General features: G+C 45.0%; 2 protein-coding genes and 1 non-coding gene across 22 annotated transcripts in view; 1 reads left to right on the top strand and 2 right to left on the bottom strand.

Moving 5' to 3' along the window:
* BEND6 (BEN domain containing 6) overlaps nt 1-14850 on the bottom strand; it is a 63363-nt gene extending 48513 nt beyond the window's left edge. The window contains exon 1 of one of the 2 annotated variants that reach the window (NM_001205554.1): nt 14763-14795. The gene's annotated coding sequence lies outside the window, so the exon portion shown is untranslated. Of the gene's footprint in view, nt 1-14762 lie in introns of both variants that reach the window. The other variant, XM_024983426.2, reaches the window with a different exon arrangement.
* Nucleotides 11587-11714, bottom strand: LOC112443905 (small nucleolar RNA SNORA18). The gene has a single exon (XR_003032310.1). It is a non-coding gene; the product is annotated as a small nucleolar RNA SNORA18 (small nucleolar RNA).
* A 547-nt stretch (nt 14851-15397) lies between the features above and the next one.
* Nucleotides 15398-18270, top strand: part of DST (dystonin) — a 514523-nt gene continuing 511650 nt past the window's right edge. For 15 of the 19 annotated variants that reach the window (XM_024983983.2, XM_024983991.2, XM_024983988.2 and 12 more), the window contains exons 1-2: nt 15398-15785; nt 16328-16389. In XM_024983983.2, coding sequence (XP_024839751.1) covers nt 15605-15785; nt 16328-16389 — 243 coding nt within the window. In that variant the 5' untranslated portion in view covers nt 15398-15604. The remainder of the gene's footprint in view (nt 15786-16327; nt 16390-18270) is intronic. The other 4 variants (XM_024983985.2, XM_059880505.1, XM_024983992.2 and 1 more) reach the window with 1 other exon arrangement.

Genomic DNA, 18270 nt, shown 5'->3' on the forward strand with positions numbered 1-18270 from the left:
AAAGACAAAAATATGTTTAAAAATTAAAAAAAATTTTTTTTGGCCAAGCCATGTGACATGTGGGATCTTAGTTCCCCAACGAGAGACTGAACCCATAAGCCCTGCACTTGAAGCACAGAGTCTTAACCAATGGACCACAAGGGAGGCCCCAAAAGTATTTTTTAAAAACTGGATTGTGGTGGTTGTTGCACAAACCCTGTGAATAAAACAAATAATAATAAAAATAAAACTCCACGTTGAACTGTGTACTTCAAATGGGTAAACTGCATTTAAATAATAATTCAATACAGCTATGTAAAAATATATATTTATATAATAGGTTCAAACATTTTCTTCAAAGTATCTTCTGATGAAAAATAAAATGAATAACTGTAGGCTTTAAATACTTTATATTTTCACAAGTTTTATAAATTTTTCCAACAAATCTTTTTTTGGCTTCACACACATTTTGAACCACCATCAACTGCATCACATCTTAGTAGATTCCACATCAGGTTGTACTGAATCAGTGTTTTCTCAACTACTTAGGAATTATTCTCTCCCACAGTAGTTTCACAAAGACTATTTATAATGGCTAATTTATCAGTCACTTTAAACTCAGCAATTACTCCCCAAATAAATAAGAACAACTAAGCAATATCAGTAACATCTGTTGATTCATCATGAGCCAAGAAACACGCAGTCATTTGCTGTGTATTTTAATTACATTGCTCCTGATGTCCTCATTCCTTTGAGTAACTCTTTCTGCTGAAAAGCTGAGTCTTAAGTATATTTGTTTTTTTTTTGGGCGCATGCCTTTAGCTACTGCAAAAAGGGATGACTTCATTAACTGTCACTAATGGCTTTCCTTGCTAACAAACAAACCACCCAGAAACTTCCTCTAGTCACACACTCCTTTTCATTCCTCATTTTTGTGAAAAAATTCTGTTGTGATATTTCACTTTAAATTTTCAAGGAGAATTCCCTGGCAATCCAGTGGTTAGGACTTCGGGCTCTTACTGCCAAGGTCCTGGGTTCAATCCCTGGTCAGGAAACTAAGATCCCACAAGCCACAGGGCACGGCCCAAAGTAAAAATAAATAAATTTTCTAATTGTTGTGACTTGCTGTCTGGTGAGCTGGAAATACTGTGATGAGTGCTGAGTTTGGTAATGTGTTTTTTTTTTTTTATAGCACAGCTATAGTGTCTTGTATAATACACACAATGCTTTGCCATCTAATTTGGTAGCAAAATAACCCACATGCCACTCTGCTTCAGAAGCCGTGAGTCCAGATTTCTCTTTCTTTCTAGCTTTGGCATGACTGCCATGCACTGATAGTAAGAAAATAAAACGCAGTGTCATATAGTGGTATGACAATGTGCATGCCACTGAAACACTGTCCAGTTATTGCAATGGCACTGCACTGCGCGGCTGCCCGTGTGGCCTCTGTCACAACTACTCAGCTGTGCCCTTGCAGCACGAAAGCACACGGGCAGTCTGTACACACAACAGTGTGGATGTGCTCCAATGAAAGTTTATGGACACCGAAACTTCAATTTTATACAATTCTCACATATCATGATACGATATTCTCACTTTTTTTTTTCATGACTTGAAACTGTAAAAAACTGCTCTTAGTTTACAGGCTTTACAGAAACAAAAGGCAGGCAGAGGGGCAGCAGTTTGCTGAACCCTGACCTAGGGGCTCAGTTATCACACTGAAAAGGAGTTTAGCTGTCACACACTTCCTTTACTTTCATCTTCATTTCTTTTCCTGGTGAGCAAAACAACTGCTTTAACCTTTTCCTCTCTGTGCCTTACTTCACTGCACATTATTACTAAAATATTTAGAACGGTACTTGAAAGACATAATTTAGAGCCTGTAATCTGGTCCCATCACTTCATGGGAAATAGATGGGGAAACAGTGGGAACAGTGTCAGACTTTATTTTTTTGGGCTCCAAAATCACTGCAGATGGTGATTGCAGCCATGAAATTAAAAGACGCTTACTTCTTGGAAGGAAAGTTATGACCAACCTAGATGGCATATTGAAAAGCAGAGACATTACTTTGCCAACAGAGGTCCGTCTAGTCAAGGCTATGGTTTTTCCAGTAGTCAGGTATGGATGTGAGAGTTGGACTGTGAAGAAAGCTGAGAGCCGAAGAATTGATGCTTTTGAACTGTGGTGTTGGAGAAGACTCTTGAGAGTCCCTTGGACTGCAAGGAGATCCAACCAGTCCATTCTGAAGGACATCAGCCCTGGGATTTCTTTGGAAGGAATGATGCTAAAGCTGAAACTCCAATACTTTGGCCACCTCATGCGAAGAGTTGACTCACTGGAAAAGACTCTGATGCTGGGAGAGATTGGGGGCAGGAAGAGAAGGGGATGACAGAGGATGAGATGGCTGGATGGCATCACCAACTCGATGGACATGAGTTTGGGTCAACTTCGGGAGTTGGTGATGGACAGGGAGGCCTGGCGTTCTGCAATTCGTGGGGTCGCAAAGAGCCAGACACGACTGAGCGGCTGAACTGAACTGAAGATCCAACAGCAAATTGTTATTATTTGATAAAACTGGATTTGCCAGATTTAACCAGTTCAGTTCAGTTAATTCGCTCAATCGTGTCTGACTCTTTGCAACCCCATGAACCGCAGCACGCCAGGCTTCCCTGCACCAACTCCAAGACCTGTTAAGTATTCCTTAGTGATGGTGACAGATATGAGTCCCATTCACAGCGGTTGCTCATATGCTCAGGGTTGGGGGAGGGGGAACTCGGAAATTATTGATATAGAGCTCAGTTTTGCAAAATGAAAAGCAGTTTGGAGATGGATGGTGGTGATGGTTGCACAGTAATGTGAATGTACTTTATGCCCTTGAACTATATACTTAAAAATGATTAAGATGTAAATTTGATGCTATGTGTTTTGGTAAAAAACGATGCTATGTTTTTTGTGTTTAGTAAAAAAATTGGAAAAAATCAGTTGGCAAAAATATAGAATTTTTTAATATTCTTAACTGTACTAAAATTTTCTCCTGCTGACATAATTTCCTTATAGAACAAATCTTCAAGTTTCTTCACAAACAGACAATTCATTTAAGACCAACCAGAATAGACATATCAGACCTCTTTCAGAATTTCTGCTTTTCAGTAGATTTCAGGCCACTGTTCTAATATCCACAAACAAGTGGGTCAATGTATATATTACCAGCCAATTAGCAAATTCAGAAGGGATATTATGAATATGACTGTATATTAAACATTATTAGTTAGTAAAAAAAAATCGTGTAGTTATATGCCCTTCTTTATTTTTTACTTTTTTGCTAAAAGAAACCATTAACTTCCCAGGTAGTTGTAGTGGGCAAGATTAAATACGACCACAGCCATGAGATTCTCCAAGACATGGGATTGGATGAATAATATGTCAATGACTTTCAGTCTTTCAAAGCTCACAGTAAATATATTCTGTATATTAAATATATTTATCAGATCAGATCAGATCAGTCGCTCAGTCATGTCGGACTCTTTGTGACCCCATGAATCGCAGCACGCCAGGCCTCCCTGTCCATCACCAACTCTCGGAGTTCCCTGAGACTCTCGTCCATCGAGTCAGTGATGCCATCCAGCCATCTCATCCTCTGTCGTCCCCTTCTTCTCTTGCCCCCAATCCCTCCCAGCATCAGAGTCTTTTCCAATGAGTCAACTCTTCGCATGAGGTGGCCAAAATACTGCAGTTTCAGCTTTAGCATCATTCCTTCCAAAGAAATCCCAGGGCTGATGTCCTTCAGAATGGACTGGTTGGATCTCCTTGCAGTCCAAGGGACTCTCAAGAGTCTTCTCCAACACCACAGTTCAAAAGCATCAATTCTTTGGCGCTCAGCCTTCTTCACAGTCCAACTCTCACATCCATACATGACCACATATTATATTAGAATTTATAAATAAAATATATACTATTATATTTAAATATATTAAATGTAATCTATATTAATACATTCTATATTTTGATCCAGAAAACACACACCTGCAGACATACCCACACACATACATCTAAAACAAAATTTCAGGAAATATACTCATTTTTACTGCATGTGATGCATTCTCTCAGTTTTTATTCTATGTACTGTATTTTGTTTCATTTTAATAAGGGATGATCATAGCATATTAAATTGATTTCACAACTCACTAATGGATTATAACCAATAGTTTGAAAAAGAATATTCCAAGAAACCTTCAAATTATACAAAACATATCTGAGAAATAAGAGAGAACAGAGAACTTTGTAACTAATGAAGGCAAATGAATTTAATAAAAATATAAATTATTAATGCATTTAGGTTTACTTTTAATATGTCATTAATACAATTAATTCAGGAATTCAAAATACAAAAGCCACCTCTTAAACTGTAAGAAACAAAAGGTACCACATTTAAAGAAATAGCAAAATAAAACTTAAGTATTCTTCCAAATTGCCAAAAGTTTTGTTTTCTATACATATTAGTTTTAGAATGTGTAGACATAGGAGGTCCCTTTCAGTACTCAAGTCAGAATACAAACTGAGAACTCTCCTCTCAGGGAGTTCCAAAGTGCCAGGAAAATAATGGCAACATATTTCTAAATATCCAGTGCTGGTTTAATGCTCTCTGTGAAATGGGCTACCAGTCTGAGCTCTGCCTCTGGCAAGGTGGGACATGGGGGTAGGAGACGTCCATATTATTTTTTAAACTATATATATACTGGAGGAAGTTCCTCCTGGTTTCCCTACACCCAGCTGCTATGGTCAGAATGGGTGCCTCCCGAAATCCATATGTTGAAATCCTCACCCTCATTGGTGATGGTATCAGGTGGTGGAGCTTTGGGGAGGTGATGAGGTCATGAAGCGGTGGGGGGCCTCATGAATGGATTAGTTCCCTTGTTAGAAAGGCTTCCAGGGGATCCTTAGCCTTCTGCCGGGGGAGGACACAGTGAGGAATCGGCAGTCTGCAGCCGGAAGAGGGGCTTCGCCAGCACCTGACCATGCTGGCACCTGATCCAGGACCTCAGCCTCCAGAACTGTGAGAGGAACATTTCTGTTGTTTATGAGCCACTCAATGTCTCGTATTTTTCTATAGTAGCTTGAACAAAGAAAGACATCAACCTCATATTCTGCACTGAAGTCTCTCTGCTGCTCCTGACTTAGTGGGAGAGCCGGGTGCAAAATGGCCCAGTCTCCAACTCTTCTGTAATGAGACAGTGAGACCACTTCATTTTTATCCTGATGTGTTCAGGAAGAAGATGTTTACAGCAGAGCGGTAATAGTGTGGAAGTCAGAGGCTGGGAGCAGTGGAAGACAACCTTCACCTGCTCCACAATGTCACCTGTCCCCTCTAATGTCTACAGAAAGCCTGTAGCCACATAGAGAACAAACTTGTGATTGCCAGGGGGGCAGGGGGATGGAACGATTGGGAGTCTGGGATTAGCAGATTTAAACTATTACATATAGGATGGATAAATAAGGTCCTACTGTATAGCACAGGGAAGTATATTCAATATCCTGTGATAAACCATAATAGAAAAAATACAAAAAAGAGTATATGTGTATAACTGAGTCACTTTACTGTACAGCAGAAATTAACATTGTAAATCCACTATACTTCAATTTAAAAAAGCCTATAGCCGTGTGTGTCTGTGTAGGACCGTCTAAAAGTCTGCATAAGAGAGTATATGCAAAACTCAGAAGGACTCGGATAAGTTTTCCCATGGTTATAGGGCCTCCAAAATCTTTTCTAAGGAATACCAGTCTTTGTGAGTATTATTTTCCTTGGCTATTCCTCTGTTATTACTTGTCCCTTCACTCTACACTCTGATATTTATGTGCTTTTCCCAATTTATCAGAAACACAAGTGCAGAGTCACGCCTAAAGAAGAGTAAGAATCAATGAAACGTTCTATATTAGGATAGTTGTTAAGTCATGTAAACCATCTTCCACTTCACATTTTTTTTGATTAATGTAGAACATTCTATTTGTCTTGAAAGTTGACTGCAAGATGAGATCACTATAATTTTAATAATTTTTAGACAAATTTTAAAAATTCATAAAATGTAATCATTCTGATGCAGGAATTAATGCCTATGCCTAAAAATCAGGAGTGATTCAACTTTCAAATATTAATCTATCTTATTGATTATAACATAAAGGACAAGCTAATTTCTCTTTGAAATATCTGCCCCATTCCCTGGTGGCTCAGCTGGTAAAGAATCCACCTGCAATGCGGGAGACCTGGGTTCAATCCCTGGGTTGGGAAAATCCCCTGGAGGAGGGCACGGCAACCCATTCCAGTATTCTTGCCTGCAGAATCCCATGGACAGCCCTGGTGGGCTACACTCCATGGGGTCACAAAGAGTCAGATACTACTGAGCGACTAAGCACATACCCTATATCCTATATTAATGTTGTATACTAATGAAATTAAGTGTATACCAATTACCAATGTCTCTATTAATTTTGTACTTTAATAGTCTTAAAAGTTTAGATCTGAACATAATTAATCTGCTGAGTCACATACTTCAGATAATTTACTTAATCAATTGTAACAAAAAAGTAGGTGCCCCTTCACCTACTATCAGTAATTTTTTGGCTCTAATATTCTTGCACACACTGTTGAAGCAGTATTCCATTCCGTGATGAGGAAGCCCAGCACACAGAGTCCTGAGCCCTGTGAGTGAGGGCAAGAGGTGAACAGCGATCACACCAGCCAGCTTCCGGGGCCCCAAGACCCAGACCAGGTCAGCTCGCCTGGGCAGACCACCAGGAGGCGGGGCACGAACTGTGAGCTCGCAGTATCTCCTCAAAGTGGATTCCTGCTTCACTGCAGATGGACCCCAAATGAAACTGTGCCAAGAGCAGTGCAGAGAGGGACCAGAGACACTCTGGAAATGGCATTGTCTCAAGTCCGCTCCTGTGTGGAATGTGTGTATGTCGTACCCCAAAACCTTCCACAGCCTGTGGGGTCGGTAGGGAACCTGGAGGTGATGCAGCCACCAGACCCAGAGACGAGGACCCCTGGATGGTGGACTTGCCCACTGGGGTGAGGCAGTCCCGTAATGAAGCAAAGGGCCTCGTGAAGTGGGGGAGTGTGATCCCAGGAACAGGTCACAGGACCCAGCATCCTGGGAGATGAGGGGCAGGGGAGCGGGGCTCACAGGCACGGCAAGGGGAGGGGAAGGCAGAGTAGTGGGAGGACGGGGCTGAGCTCCTGGGGACGGATGGCAGTCTTCCACACCACGTGCACGAGGGCTCACTGCTTCAGGCGTGTCTAACTCTGCAGCCCCATGGAATCCTCCGTCCACGGGATTTCCTAGGCAAGAATACTGGAGCAGGTGGCCATGCCCTCCTCCAGGGGACCTTCCTGACCCAGGGCTCAAACCTGTGTCTCCTGCATTTCCTGCACTGCAGGCAGATTCTTTACCTACCGAGCCACCTGAAAAGCCCATTCCACACTTCGGGCAGGGTTATCCTGGCGGGATTCAGGGCCCCAGTTCTCAGACCCCCAGGGAACACTGGGTATTGAAAAGCCTCACAGCTGTGGCTTAAGCAGGATACAGGAGGAGTGGCTGCTAAATTCACTAGGATGTCTAGGAGTAGTTTCCGGGAGCCTAATACTAAGTCCTTGCCTCGCTCTTTTTAAAAATTTTTCTTATTTTTAGTTTTTGGCCACACAGAGTGGCACATTCCCTGACTAGGGATGGAACCCCAGCCCTCCACAGTGGAGAGGGAGTCTTAACCACTGGACTGTCAGGGAAGTCCGCCTGCCTCTGTGTTAAGCTTTAAGATTGTATGGAGATCCCTGCAGACTCTGAGCTGAAGACTAAATTCCAGGACCAGTGTTTCTGGCTCAGAATGGGCTTCTGCCTTCAAACACCTAGCTGTCTGTGGAGTGGCCCTGGATTAATTAATTAATTAATTAATTAATACAGGTTTCCCCTCTCAGGGTTGAAACTGACATCCCAATAAAAGTTACTGAAGGAGCCCTTTAGTTCCTCTTCAAACTCATTTAAAGTTGCAGGAGGACAAGGAAGCTCAGAGCACACTGTCTCTGCCTAGCTGTTTCCCTGCACTGGGGAAGCATCCCTGAGCTTGTTTAATTACAGCTGAGAGCTTCCTCAGTTCATCCTAGTCTGAAGATGCTTCAGACCCTTCTCCCAGTCTGGGACGGGGGTGGTCCCTGACGTGATGTGATGCTGATGGATGAAAGAATGATTTGATGGTGCAGAAGCCTTGGTATATCTGTGTGGCTGTGTATGGTTCTGAGGATGCTCTTTTTGGTAATAACTCCTTAAGAAGCTGGTGAAAACTGTGGATCATGTCCCTCTAAAGAGATCCACAGTTTTACATATAATTTCAGGTCCCTAGAATCCTGTTTGTGAATCCCAGATTAAAGACTCCTACAGCACAGATAAGACCAGCAAGAACACACTTTAGATTTTTGGCTTTTGTCTTTGAAATATAAATTTTACTATATCCTAATTTAGTGAGTTTGCTATTTGTTTTCCTATTTTACTACAAAAAGTATTTTGGAACCATAAAGTCATGTTAAGATAAATTTTTTCTTTCTGTTCCTAGATCCATGGGATGCCATTACACCTGGATAATTTCAATAACATCTGGAGCTGTATGTTATTGACATATCTTTTACTAGTTCTCAGTTACTCATTCTCTTTTCCTGGGTACACATGCTACTTCTGTTCTCTTGGTGACATCCTTTCAGGCTACCAGCACATTGATGCATTAGTATACAAATCTGTTACCACAAAACAGTTAATGGAAAAGTCCTACAAAAACTATTGTAAGAAATGGAGATCCTTTAGTTAATAAATACTGCTGTCATTTTATTAAGAAATCTGGAATTTAATCCATAAACATTAGCTAATCAAGAATTTACTCATCTTGTAACCTATTTGCTTTGCTTTTTGTTTAGTTTAGTTGCTCAGTCTTGTCCAACTGTTTTGTGACTCCATGGACTGCAGCCCACCAGGCCTCTCTGTCCATGGGATTTCCTAGGCAAGAACACGGGTTGCCATTTCCTTCTCCAGCGGATCTTCCCAACCCAAAGACTGAACTCAAAATCTCCTGAGTCTCCTGCATTGGTAGGCAGATTCTTTATCGTAGAGCCACCAGGTGGGCTTCAACTATAAACCACTTGCTTATCTTACTTTTTTCCCTTAAGAATGTTGAAATGCTTGTAATGAATATGACAACTCTTATCTTGGATCTAGAAGGCAGTGACTTCTGCTTTCAACTTGCTTTGTATAAGTTGCCCATTCTTAGAAATGGTAGAAGTAGTCCACACTATCTGAACAATAATGAATAAGGTTGTGCAGTGATTTATAACTCTGAGAGCTTTATAATTTGATTTATGAACAGCTCTCACATCTTCCATTGGCAGTTCATACAACTATGAGTAAATTTTCCAGCCAAATGACTCAGTATTTTGCTGCATGACTAATCCCACACTCAGTGTGGAAACTATAGAAATGAATTCTATTTGCTTCTGGATAATAAATGATTACTTTCCAAAAACTGTCTGCAAAGCGTTACAGAGGAGATGAATTCAATTATATTGATGTTTTTAAACTCTCAAAGTCAGCAGACGTTTTCGAGAAGTCTGTAGTGTTCAGAAAAAAAGAACAAACCCCTTCCCCCGCCCAAGAATGATCATGAATTTTGCCACCGCTAGGACAACAAATCCGAATCTGACTCTAAAATTTCTAAAACATAAAAGAACAATTTGGGATGATGTCATATAAAATATTTTCTCTTATAATGATGCCTTTATTTTTCAAATTTTTATTATGGTAAAATAAAGACCTTTTATAGGACATATTTGCTACAAATAATATTTGGTATTTATTGCAAAGAATAATTCCTTTACCTTCAAATGCAAACTTTTCAAAGAAAACAGTGATCCATTCATATGATGGCTCCCCTGATTCTGGTGGCTGGAAACTGCCTCCTGGATTACATTAGATGCTGTAGTGATGCTCCCAAATGATGTGGCTCCTTGGACTTTCAAATCAAGGGCATGTATACGGTTGGCACAGCCCCTGGTCTCAGATTGTCATGAAAACCACTTGGGAATGAACAAGCATACAACCTTTCTCAGACTCCTCCCAATTCCTTTCACACCACTGATTTCTGAGAGTAAACAAGTTCAATCAAGAAGGTCATCAGTATGATTTCAAGTAACTTATTGCTAGAGTCATTCTTACCTCAATTTTTTTTAGGTAAGTCATTCTTACCTAAACTTATTATTATTTGAAATCAGTATGATTTCATGTATCTTATTGCTAGAGTCATTCTTACTAAATTTTTTGTTTTCCGGGGTAATATTCCAGTGGAATATCTCTGCATCATTACCAACCAGGTCATCCACTCACTTCCACCGAAGTTTGTAATAAACGCTTACAAATAGCCTCAGCGATATTCCAAGGTATTCTTTCTTTTTCCCTAAAAATCCTTCTTCTATCTGAACATTAGTAGCCAGAGCCGGTGGGGAGGAGTTGGGGTAGGGAGCCAGCACAACCAGTCAGGGCTAGTTTTAACTCTGTAGAGTCAGAGGTAGCCTGAGAGCAGAAAGAACAGGTCTGGGAGACTCAGGGGGCCTGAGGACAAGTAGCGGAACGACAAAACACACGGGAGAGGCGGTTGTCTTCTCCCCTCCCTTCAACTCTCAATTTCTCTTCCACTATTGGCTCCTTCTCCCAAGTTGTATCCTGTTCTGACGAAAGCACAATTATTGGGCTTTACTCGCATTTCTGCCCATTCATTCTAGAGCTAAATTTCTCCAAAGATTGTAGACATCGCTCTTGCCTCTTCTCCACATCCTAGTCCCTCTCCAACCCCCTCCCGTCTGGTTTCAGCCTCTCCCAGTGTGATGAACCGATTCCCTGGAAGGTGTGCACAGGGCTCTTCCCCACTGGTCCTCGGTGCTCTGACTCCTTACTCCGGATGTGCGCCTGTCCTGAGAAGCCCCTGAACCGGAAGCACTTCCTGCTCTCATTTTCCAACCCACAAGGGATTAGACGTGTCCAAAGTTCTGATTTTAGTTCTTCTTCTTCTTCTTTTTTTTTTTTACTTTCTGCACAAAGTGTAAAGGTTTTCTTTTTAAAATTATTATTATTATGTGTAACAGGCAAAACTATTTCATTCAATAAAATTTTAAGGAATTTCACGTGTTCTGATTCTTTTCACTACCAATCGCCAGTTCTCCAAAGTCAGAATCTTCAAGATAGCCCTTTCAAACAGATGTTTTGCTCAATCCACAGCTGTCATGTCAGTGTGTCCACAATTCTTTTAGTTGGCTTCTTTGTTCTCCAAATGGAATATGGACACACTTGAAAGTTCCTCACCTGTAATTTTTGGGATCCAATTTCCTCAAGCAATTTACCATGTTTAGGGGCAGGAGATGGATCTGCATGGTTCTGAATTTTAGACACCCTCAATGAATGCATGAAGTTCAGATTATATTCATTCCTAAGCTATCACACACTAGAACAGCACAGATCATTGGGATATACCAATATCTATGATAAAAAAGTTTGATCATTTTTTCATAGTTTACTTGGGAGTTCCGACTTACAGTTCTTTACCACAGATCTAATACATAGCTCTGTGATTAAAGGAAACCACAGTTACTCTATGAGGCATTTCCAGCAATGTAGGTTTACCAAAAAGCCCCATCAGGATAGACCTCAACAGATTTCAGTTCTTTCTACACTTTCTCTTCCTTTGTAATTCTGTCCACCTGCGTGACTTCAACTATAATTGTTGTGTGTGATTCCCACCCTTCTCTGCTTCTGATTCCCCAGCCAGGTTTCCATGGGTAATTTCACATGGATGACTTTCTGACAACTCTGCTCCTCAATGGGTCTGAACCTCAGTTTGTCTTCTTTGCCTTCACAACTGTTCCTTCATCTGAGCCCCAAACCTGAGTCATTTGCAATCCCTGTCTTTTCCTCAACTGGTCACCACACAGCTTAGGTGAAGACACTTCTTCTTGATGTTTCTTTCTGATGCACACATGAGGAATTCGTGCCATTCCTACCTCTAGGGAGGTACTGTAGAAGATGTTTCTGTCACCTTATTAAGCCCCTTACTCACGTTTATCTTTGGGAGCAGAATGACTCCGTGAGGAGGGTTCCTGGGGAGGGACTGGGACCACTGTTGGCAGGGCTGGTGTAGGAAAGGTCCTCTCACAGATGGTCCTGTCTCTTGCTCACTTGTGCTGCAGGCCATGTGGACTGGAGGGTGTCAGGCTCTTTTGAGTCCCTAGTCTTCAGGTGAGAAGCAGTACAGGTAGGGTTCCTTCCTGCCTCAGTGTTGGGAAGGACTATACTTCACTTGTGACTGGGCGGGTCAGCAGAATTAGGGGGAAAAGGGATAAGATGCTCCATCTTGGCTCTGAATCTAAGCCAGGCTCTTAATTTCCTTTTGAATCCTTGTATGCATTCTCAGTTTGGTTGAAAATCTAAAGGGAAAAAGGGCTGCAGGATGTATCATCTACATCCCTGATACCAAATTCTCTTAACTAATTTTCACAACTCATTTGTCTTGGGTGACAATGCTAACTCACTATCATAAAAATAAAAAAATTATATATACTTTTCCATCTTGATTTTTCATTCCAAGGTATGAAAGACTTTCTTCCTCCTCCATTGCTACCTCCAAACTTTAAATTTGTGATTTTGTTATATCAATTATTCTTTATTAATAAAAACCTACTGGAAAGAATAGGTATGAATTCTACTAAATTAACCAAAAGGATTGATTGGCTGATTTAATATTTATTGAATTCCACAATGCATTAGCATTGCACAACAACACAGAAAGAAGCAATTAATAACATGCCATCATTTGGATAAGGGGATGATAAATTAGCAACAAACAAGCCAGAAAATAAGAATAGAACCTAAATACCAAATTCTTTCAACGATTTTGTTAGCTTATTATTAGTATCCTTGAAATTTTGATGCAAAGAACAGAAATGAACAGCTCTAAAACGAAGTATCTATAATCTTAACTGCAGGGCGGTAAAGTATTTGCCTGCCAAAAGAGATAAATGATGTTCTTGTGTGCACTTGAAACTTACAAATGGCTGCAGTAAGACTCAGGATGATAACAGTTGTGCTCAAGTTATAGCTCAGAAAACCATAATTGCTATTTAGTTGCTTTTTCTTGTTATAAATGTACAGTTTGGGGCAAACTGGTTACTATGCTGTGTTTGTGCTCTTAGGCATGTTTCAAGGAGAGTTAGGCCATTTCTTCTCACTCAGAAATTTTCCTCAATAAGAAGGATAAAGTAAAGATGACCTTCCTATCTTCTGTGAGATATTTCTCCCAATGTTTGCAAAAGGTTAATTCCGTTTTGTTGTTGCTTTAAATTACTCCATTGTGCCTCTGCGAAGCAAAGGGATATGGAATTCTTCCTTTTCTGGTGTGCCCCTCATGGCAGGCTCCCAGACTTTTCCTCAATGACCCCTGCACAGTGGATGGGAATGTGGTGTCTCACTGCAGTGGCTGCAGAATCAGGAAACCTTTGAGCTACCTGCACAGATACAGTGCTACCTGTCAGCCCAAGAGCCTGGGACCTTGCTGGTAAGCCCATCCTGCTGGCACTCTGATCCACCATTCTCACTTTATACAACCACTGCAAGCAAGGTCCATCTTCAAACCAGAACATGTTGTTTTAAGAAACAAGATGTTCATAAGAAAACTCAACCCCATGTTTCCCGTGGTGATGAATCTCATTTAAGACATGCGCTAGGCAATGCCTTTTTGAGTGTCCCATAACACTTAGATGTGATGATGCTTAAAGGCCTTAAGAACATCAAGAGTTAAGCCTTTATGCAGAGCTGAACAGTAGATTACGTATAGTTAGAAAACTATACGGATTTTGATATCCTACAATCAAGTAACTAAACAAGAATTGCCATCAATTCTTTAACTGCTTTCCAGAATTTTACAAAATTACACGATTTCTTCAGCCTCCTAAATATTTGAGTTCACCTTAGTAGTTAGCAGAAACTCCACATATGTAGTAATGGGTTACCTTGTCATTCTAATTGCTGTTTCATTATTCAAGTAAACAAAACAAGCAAAACCCAGCCCCGCATGAGCAAAACCAGCCCCGGCTATGGGGCAGCAGCCAGCGGCGCAGAATCGGCCGGCCGAGGTCGCTGTTGTCATTGGTTCCGATCCGGTGCCCTGCGGCCGCTGCAGCGCCCCCTCCGCGCCTCCCGCGTCCGCACTGCGCCAGCGGCCCCGGGACAACCTCCAACTGCAGGATCGCTTTTGCTGATGACGAAGGAAGGGGAGCGGGCAAGACAGAGAGAAGGAGTGTGTGCCTTTTGAGTGGGACAGATTACTATTTCCTCCCTCTCCCTACAAAATCTCTCCTCAAAATAGAGTATTTACAAGTCAACCTCCAGCTTCTCCATCTGCTGGTTCCATAAACTGAAATTGCCTCTCCCTCCAGCTGCACTAAAGGAGGCGAGGTTTTAGGGTCAACGCATGGATGGATAGAGGGGGATGGCAAGTGCCCACTTCTCGGCTGCCAAAGTGTGCCAAGTTAGGGGTGGTAGGGGTCACCTCTGCAGACCCAAGCTGGGGCGCGCGTCCAGTTCAGGGGGGCTGGAGAGGTAGGGGTAGGCCCCCTGTTCCGGGGAACCCCGAATCCCAGGGAAGGCCCTGCCTGGGGCTCACGCGTGGTCGTGCAGGAACCCCACCCCCGCAAGCAATCGCTCACCCGGCTGCATCCTCCGAAGCCCCAGCCGCGCGGGTCGGGGCGCGGGGGGGTGGGAGGCGGGGGCAGCACCGCTCGGAGGCTCCCGCCCGCGCCCTGCGGTCTACCCCCGGCTCCGGGGCGCCCCCTGTCGCCGGACTCCCCAGCGATCCGGCCGCGGGAGGCCAGGGAGGCGGCAGCCCGGTCGCTCGGGAGCTAAGGGGCGCCCGGCCGGAGCCCCGCGGACGGCGCGGACGGGCGGGCGGCCCGGCGAGAGGGCGCTGGGCGCTCAGGCCCGGGCGCAGCCGGGGGCCGCCGGAGCCGCCGCAGCCATGTCCGCGCGCGCCGCCGCAGCCCGGCCGTGATGTCATCGCGGGCCCCCGCCGCGGCGCCCCGCGCCCGCCCCCCGCGCCCCGCGCCCGCCCCGCCCCACGAGCTCCGGCTCCGGGGATGCTGCGGCCGCCGCGGCCGCGGGGCGATGCGCCGGGTCCGGGCGGGGCCGGCGGGGCCCGCTGGGCGGGCCCTCCCCCTCCCCCTCCCCCCGCGCCGCGTCGGCGGCGGGGCTGCGCCCGGGGGCTGCGCGCGGGGCGGGGCGGGGGCGCCCGCGGGGGGCGGGGGCGGCTCCCCGCCGCCGATTGCCCGCCGGGCCGCCGTCTGCTGAGTCATGGGCAGCGCTGCCCGCAGCCCGGGCTCATTCGCACAGCGCGGCGGGCGCGGGTGCGCAGCCATTGGGCCGGCGCGGGGCCGCGAGCGCCGGGCATGACGCGCTGAGCCTCGCTCGCCGCGCCGCGTGCGCCCCGCGCGGGTGCCTGTGCCGCCGCCCTCCGGTCCCGCCGCCCGCCGGCCGGCCGCGCCGCGCCAGCACCATGATCGCCGCCGCGTTCCTCGTCCTGCTGAGACCCTATAGCATCCAATGTGCCCTCTTCCTCCTGCTGCTTCTGCTGGGCACCATCGCCACCATCATCTTCTTCTGCTGCTGGCACCGCAGGCTCCAGAAGGCGAGGCATCCCATGAAATCGGTCTTTTCGGGTCGTTCAAGGAGCCGAGGTAAGGCGCGTCGCGGCGGGCTTCCTCGGGACCGGGGGGACCGCTCGGCGAGTCTGGAGAGGGGAGCGCGGTTCGCTCCCTCAGCGCCGCTGCCCCCGCCGCGTCCTCGCTCTCCCTCCCCCGGCCCGGTGCGCTTCGCTGTTTCAAGCCCCGGCCGCCTCCTCGGGTCCGCCGGGTCGTGGTGCCCGCGGCGCGCACAGCTCCGGGACAGGGGAGGCGGCGGACGCTCGGGCTCGGCGCCTGAGCCCGGGGTGACCGAGCTGAGTCCAGGCTGCGGCAGCCGCCTCCACCCGCGCCCCCCGGCGCCGGAGCCTGGGGCAGGGAGACGTCGGGGCGCCCCAACTCCCCCAAAACTTTCCCTGAAACTTCTAAACTGATGGCCTAGCAGCCAACCCGCCCTGCGGTCTGTCCCCACTGCGTTCAAGGCGTCCGGAACGCGCCTTCCGGTCCCCGGCCCCCCAGGTAAGTCGTCGGTGACTCGGCAGGTGAAGAACAAGGAGTTAACTGAAGTCTCGTTTTTCTCTTTTTTTTTTCTCCCCCAGATGCTGTTCTGAGATCTCACCACTTTCGTTCCGAGGTAATTTATTTAGCGCGCACGCTCAAGGTCAGAAGAAGTTCTCTTTCCTGGGTACCCGTATTAATCATAGGCGTGTTTAGAAGCCAGCAGGGAGGGTGTTGTATTGCGAGCCCACAGCCCCCAAGCCAAAAGGGACATGTTTGCTTTGAAGCGACTCCCCAGCATGAGTTCCCGGGGAGTGGTTGTGACAGATTTCTTGTGTCGTGGAGCCGCTGTGCTGGAAGGGGAGAGACAGCCCCTAAAAGCCGCCTGACCTCAGGAACGCAGCCTTGCGGTGGCTGTCAGCTTCCTTGACCATCTGGAAGTGGCCGGAAGCTTTCAGGGCGCAGTCAGGCACCCGCTGCTGTTCACTTGGGTATCCAACCACGCTGGGAGCTTTTAAGGAGTTAGTGCAGGGCAATTTGATCCGTGTGTATTACCTTTTAGACTTGCAAGTTTGTATTCCTATTCACCCAGAAAGCGCTCCATGTTTTACTAGGGACGTCTGATGACTTTTGCAAAGTGATGATGATAGTGATCCGGCTTTACCCTCAAAAGGTGAACCATCCATCCCTACTTAAACAGGTGACCTGGCTGCACTGATCCAGTGGAACTCTTGTAGGACTAGGCCTGCTGGAGACAGAACAAAACCGAGAAGCACAAGCTCTCCCAACGCAACGTTTCTCGATGAGTTTCCAGGCCAACCCCCACTTAAGGCCAGATGATTTCCCCTTCTTTCCCGGGGAGTTTCACACAGCCAGGAGGTTGCTAGTAGCAATGGGTGATGTGGCTTGATCATCTTAGCAAAGACTTCATAGTTAAACACCCTGCATCGGCTTGCTATGTACCTGAGAAGTTATTTCACATTTCATTTCCCTTGTTAATCCGGTGTTTTGTTGCACCCTGGATGTTTGATTGGATGCTGGTTGCTTGAAAGCTTTCACTGTACTACTGTAACACCCTGATAATGCTGCCCAGTGAGGAATTATGCGTGGGGTCCCGGTGGGTGAGAACTCTGGGCTCAATTTAGGACTGTAAAGAGAATAAAATAACCAATCAGATAATCAGAGGTTCCAATGCTAACTAATTGTGTGGTGCTGGAAGACTCAACTTCTCAGACCCTCAGTTCCCCTTCCTGTAAAATAGGGCTAATAGTACCTTACAGGGCTGTAAGGGGAGGGCAGGGTTTACCACAATCATGTTTTTTAAAAAAAAACCCATTTATGGGAATTCCCTGGCGGCCCAGTGATTAGCACTCTGCCCTTCCATTGCAGGGGGCCTGGATTCAGGGAACTAGGATCCCAGAAGCTGTGCAGTGAGGCCAAAAAAAAAAAAAAACAACCCAGAAACAAAAACTCATTTAGTTTATGGTAGCTATTCAGTACCTGATAGGTATCATTACATTTTGTAAAATTGAATTAAAATATGTAAAAATAAAAGATTTGTCTGCAAATCTTAAAGTCTTTATTAGATTAATTAATTCAAAGTTATCTGAAACAACATAAACTGTGTCTATTATAAACCAGCCCTTTTTGAATATCTGATTAATAGAATAACCCATCTAGAAGTGATAAAAAAAATCCATCACAGTCAAGGTATGAACACCAAAATTTACGATTTTTATTTTAAGGAGAGATTACCAGTCCAATACACATCAATGCTAGAACCAGAATTAAAATTCTGTTATGGGTTGTTAGATCAACCATCAAGTGTTTCAGCGAAAAGTGCAGACAGAAAAAATGAGATAGGACTATGTTTTGTTTAGTTACCTGTCAGTTAAGTATTTATTCCTAAACTTGCCTTTGGTTAGGAAAGCTGAGAGTGACTATTTAACTCTATAGTTCATTTCACAAGATCCCTTGTAGAGACTGACATCCTGTGTGTGCTTCATATTTGCCTAATCTGCTGGGTTGTGAGCATCTTGACGGC

This window comes from Bos taurus, chromosome 23, assembly GCF_002263795.3.
Source record: "Bos taurus isolate L1 Dominette 01449 registration number 42190680 breed Hereford chromosome 23, ARS-UCD2.0, whole genome shotgun sequence".
Taxonomy (NCBI): domain Eukaryota; kingdom Metazoa; phylum Chordata; class Mammalia; order Artiodactyla; family Bovidae; genus Bos; species Bos taurus.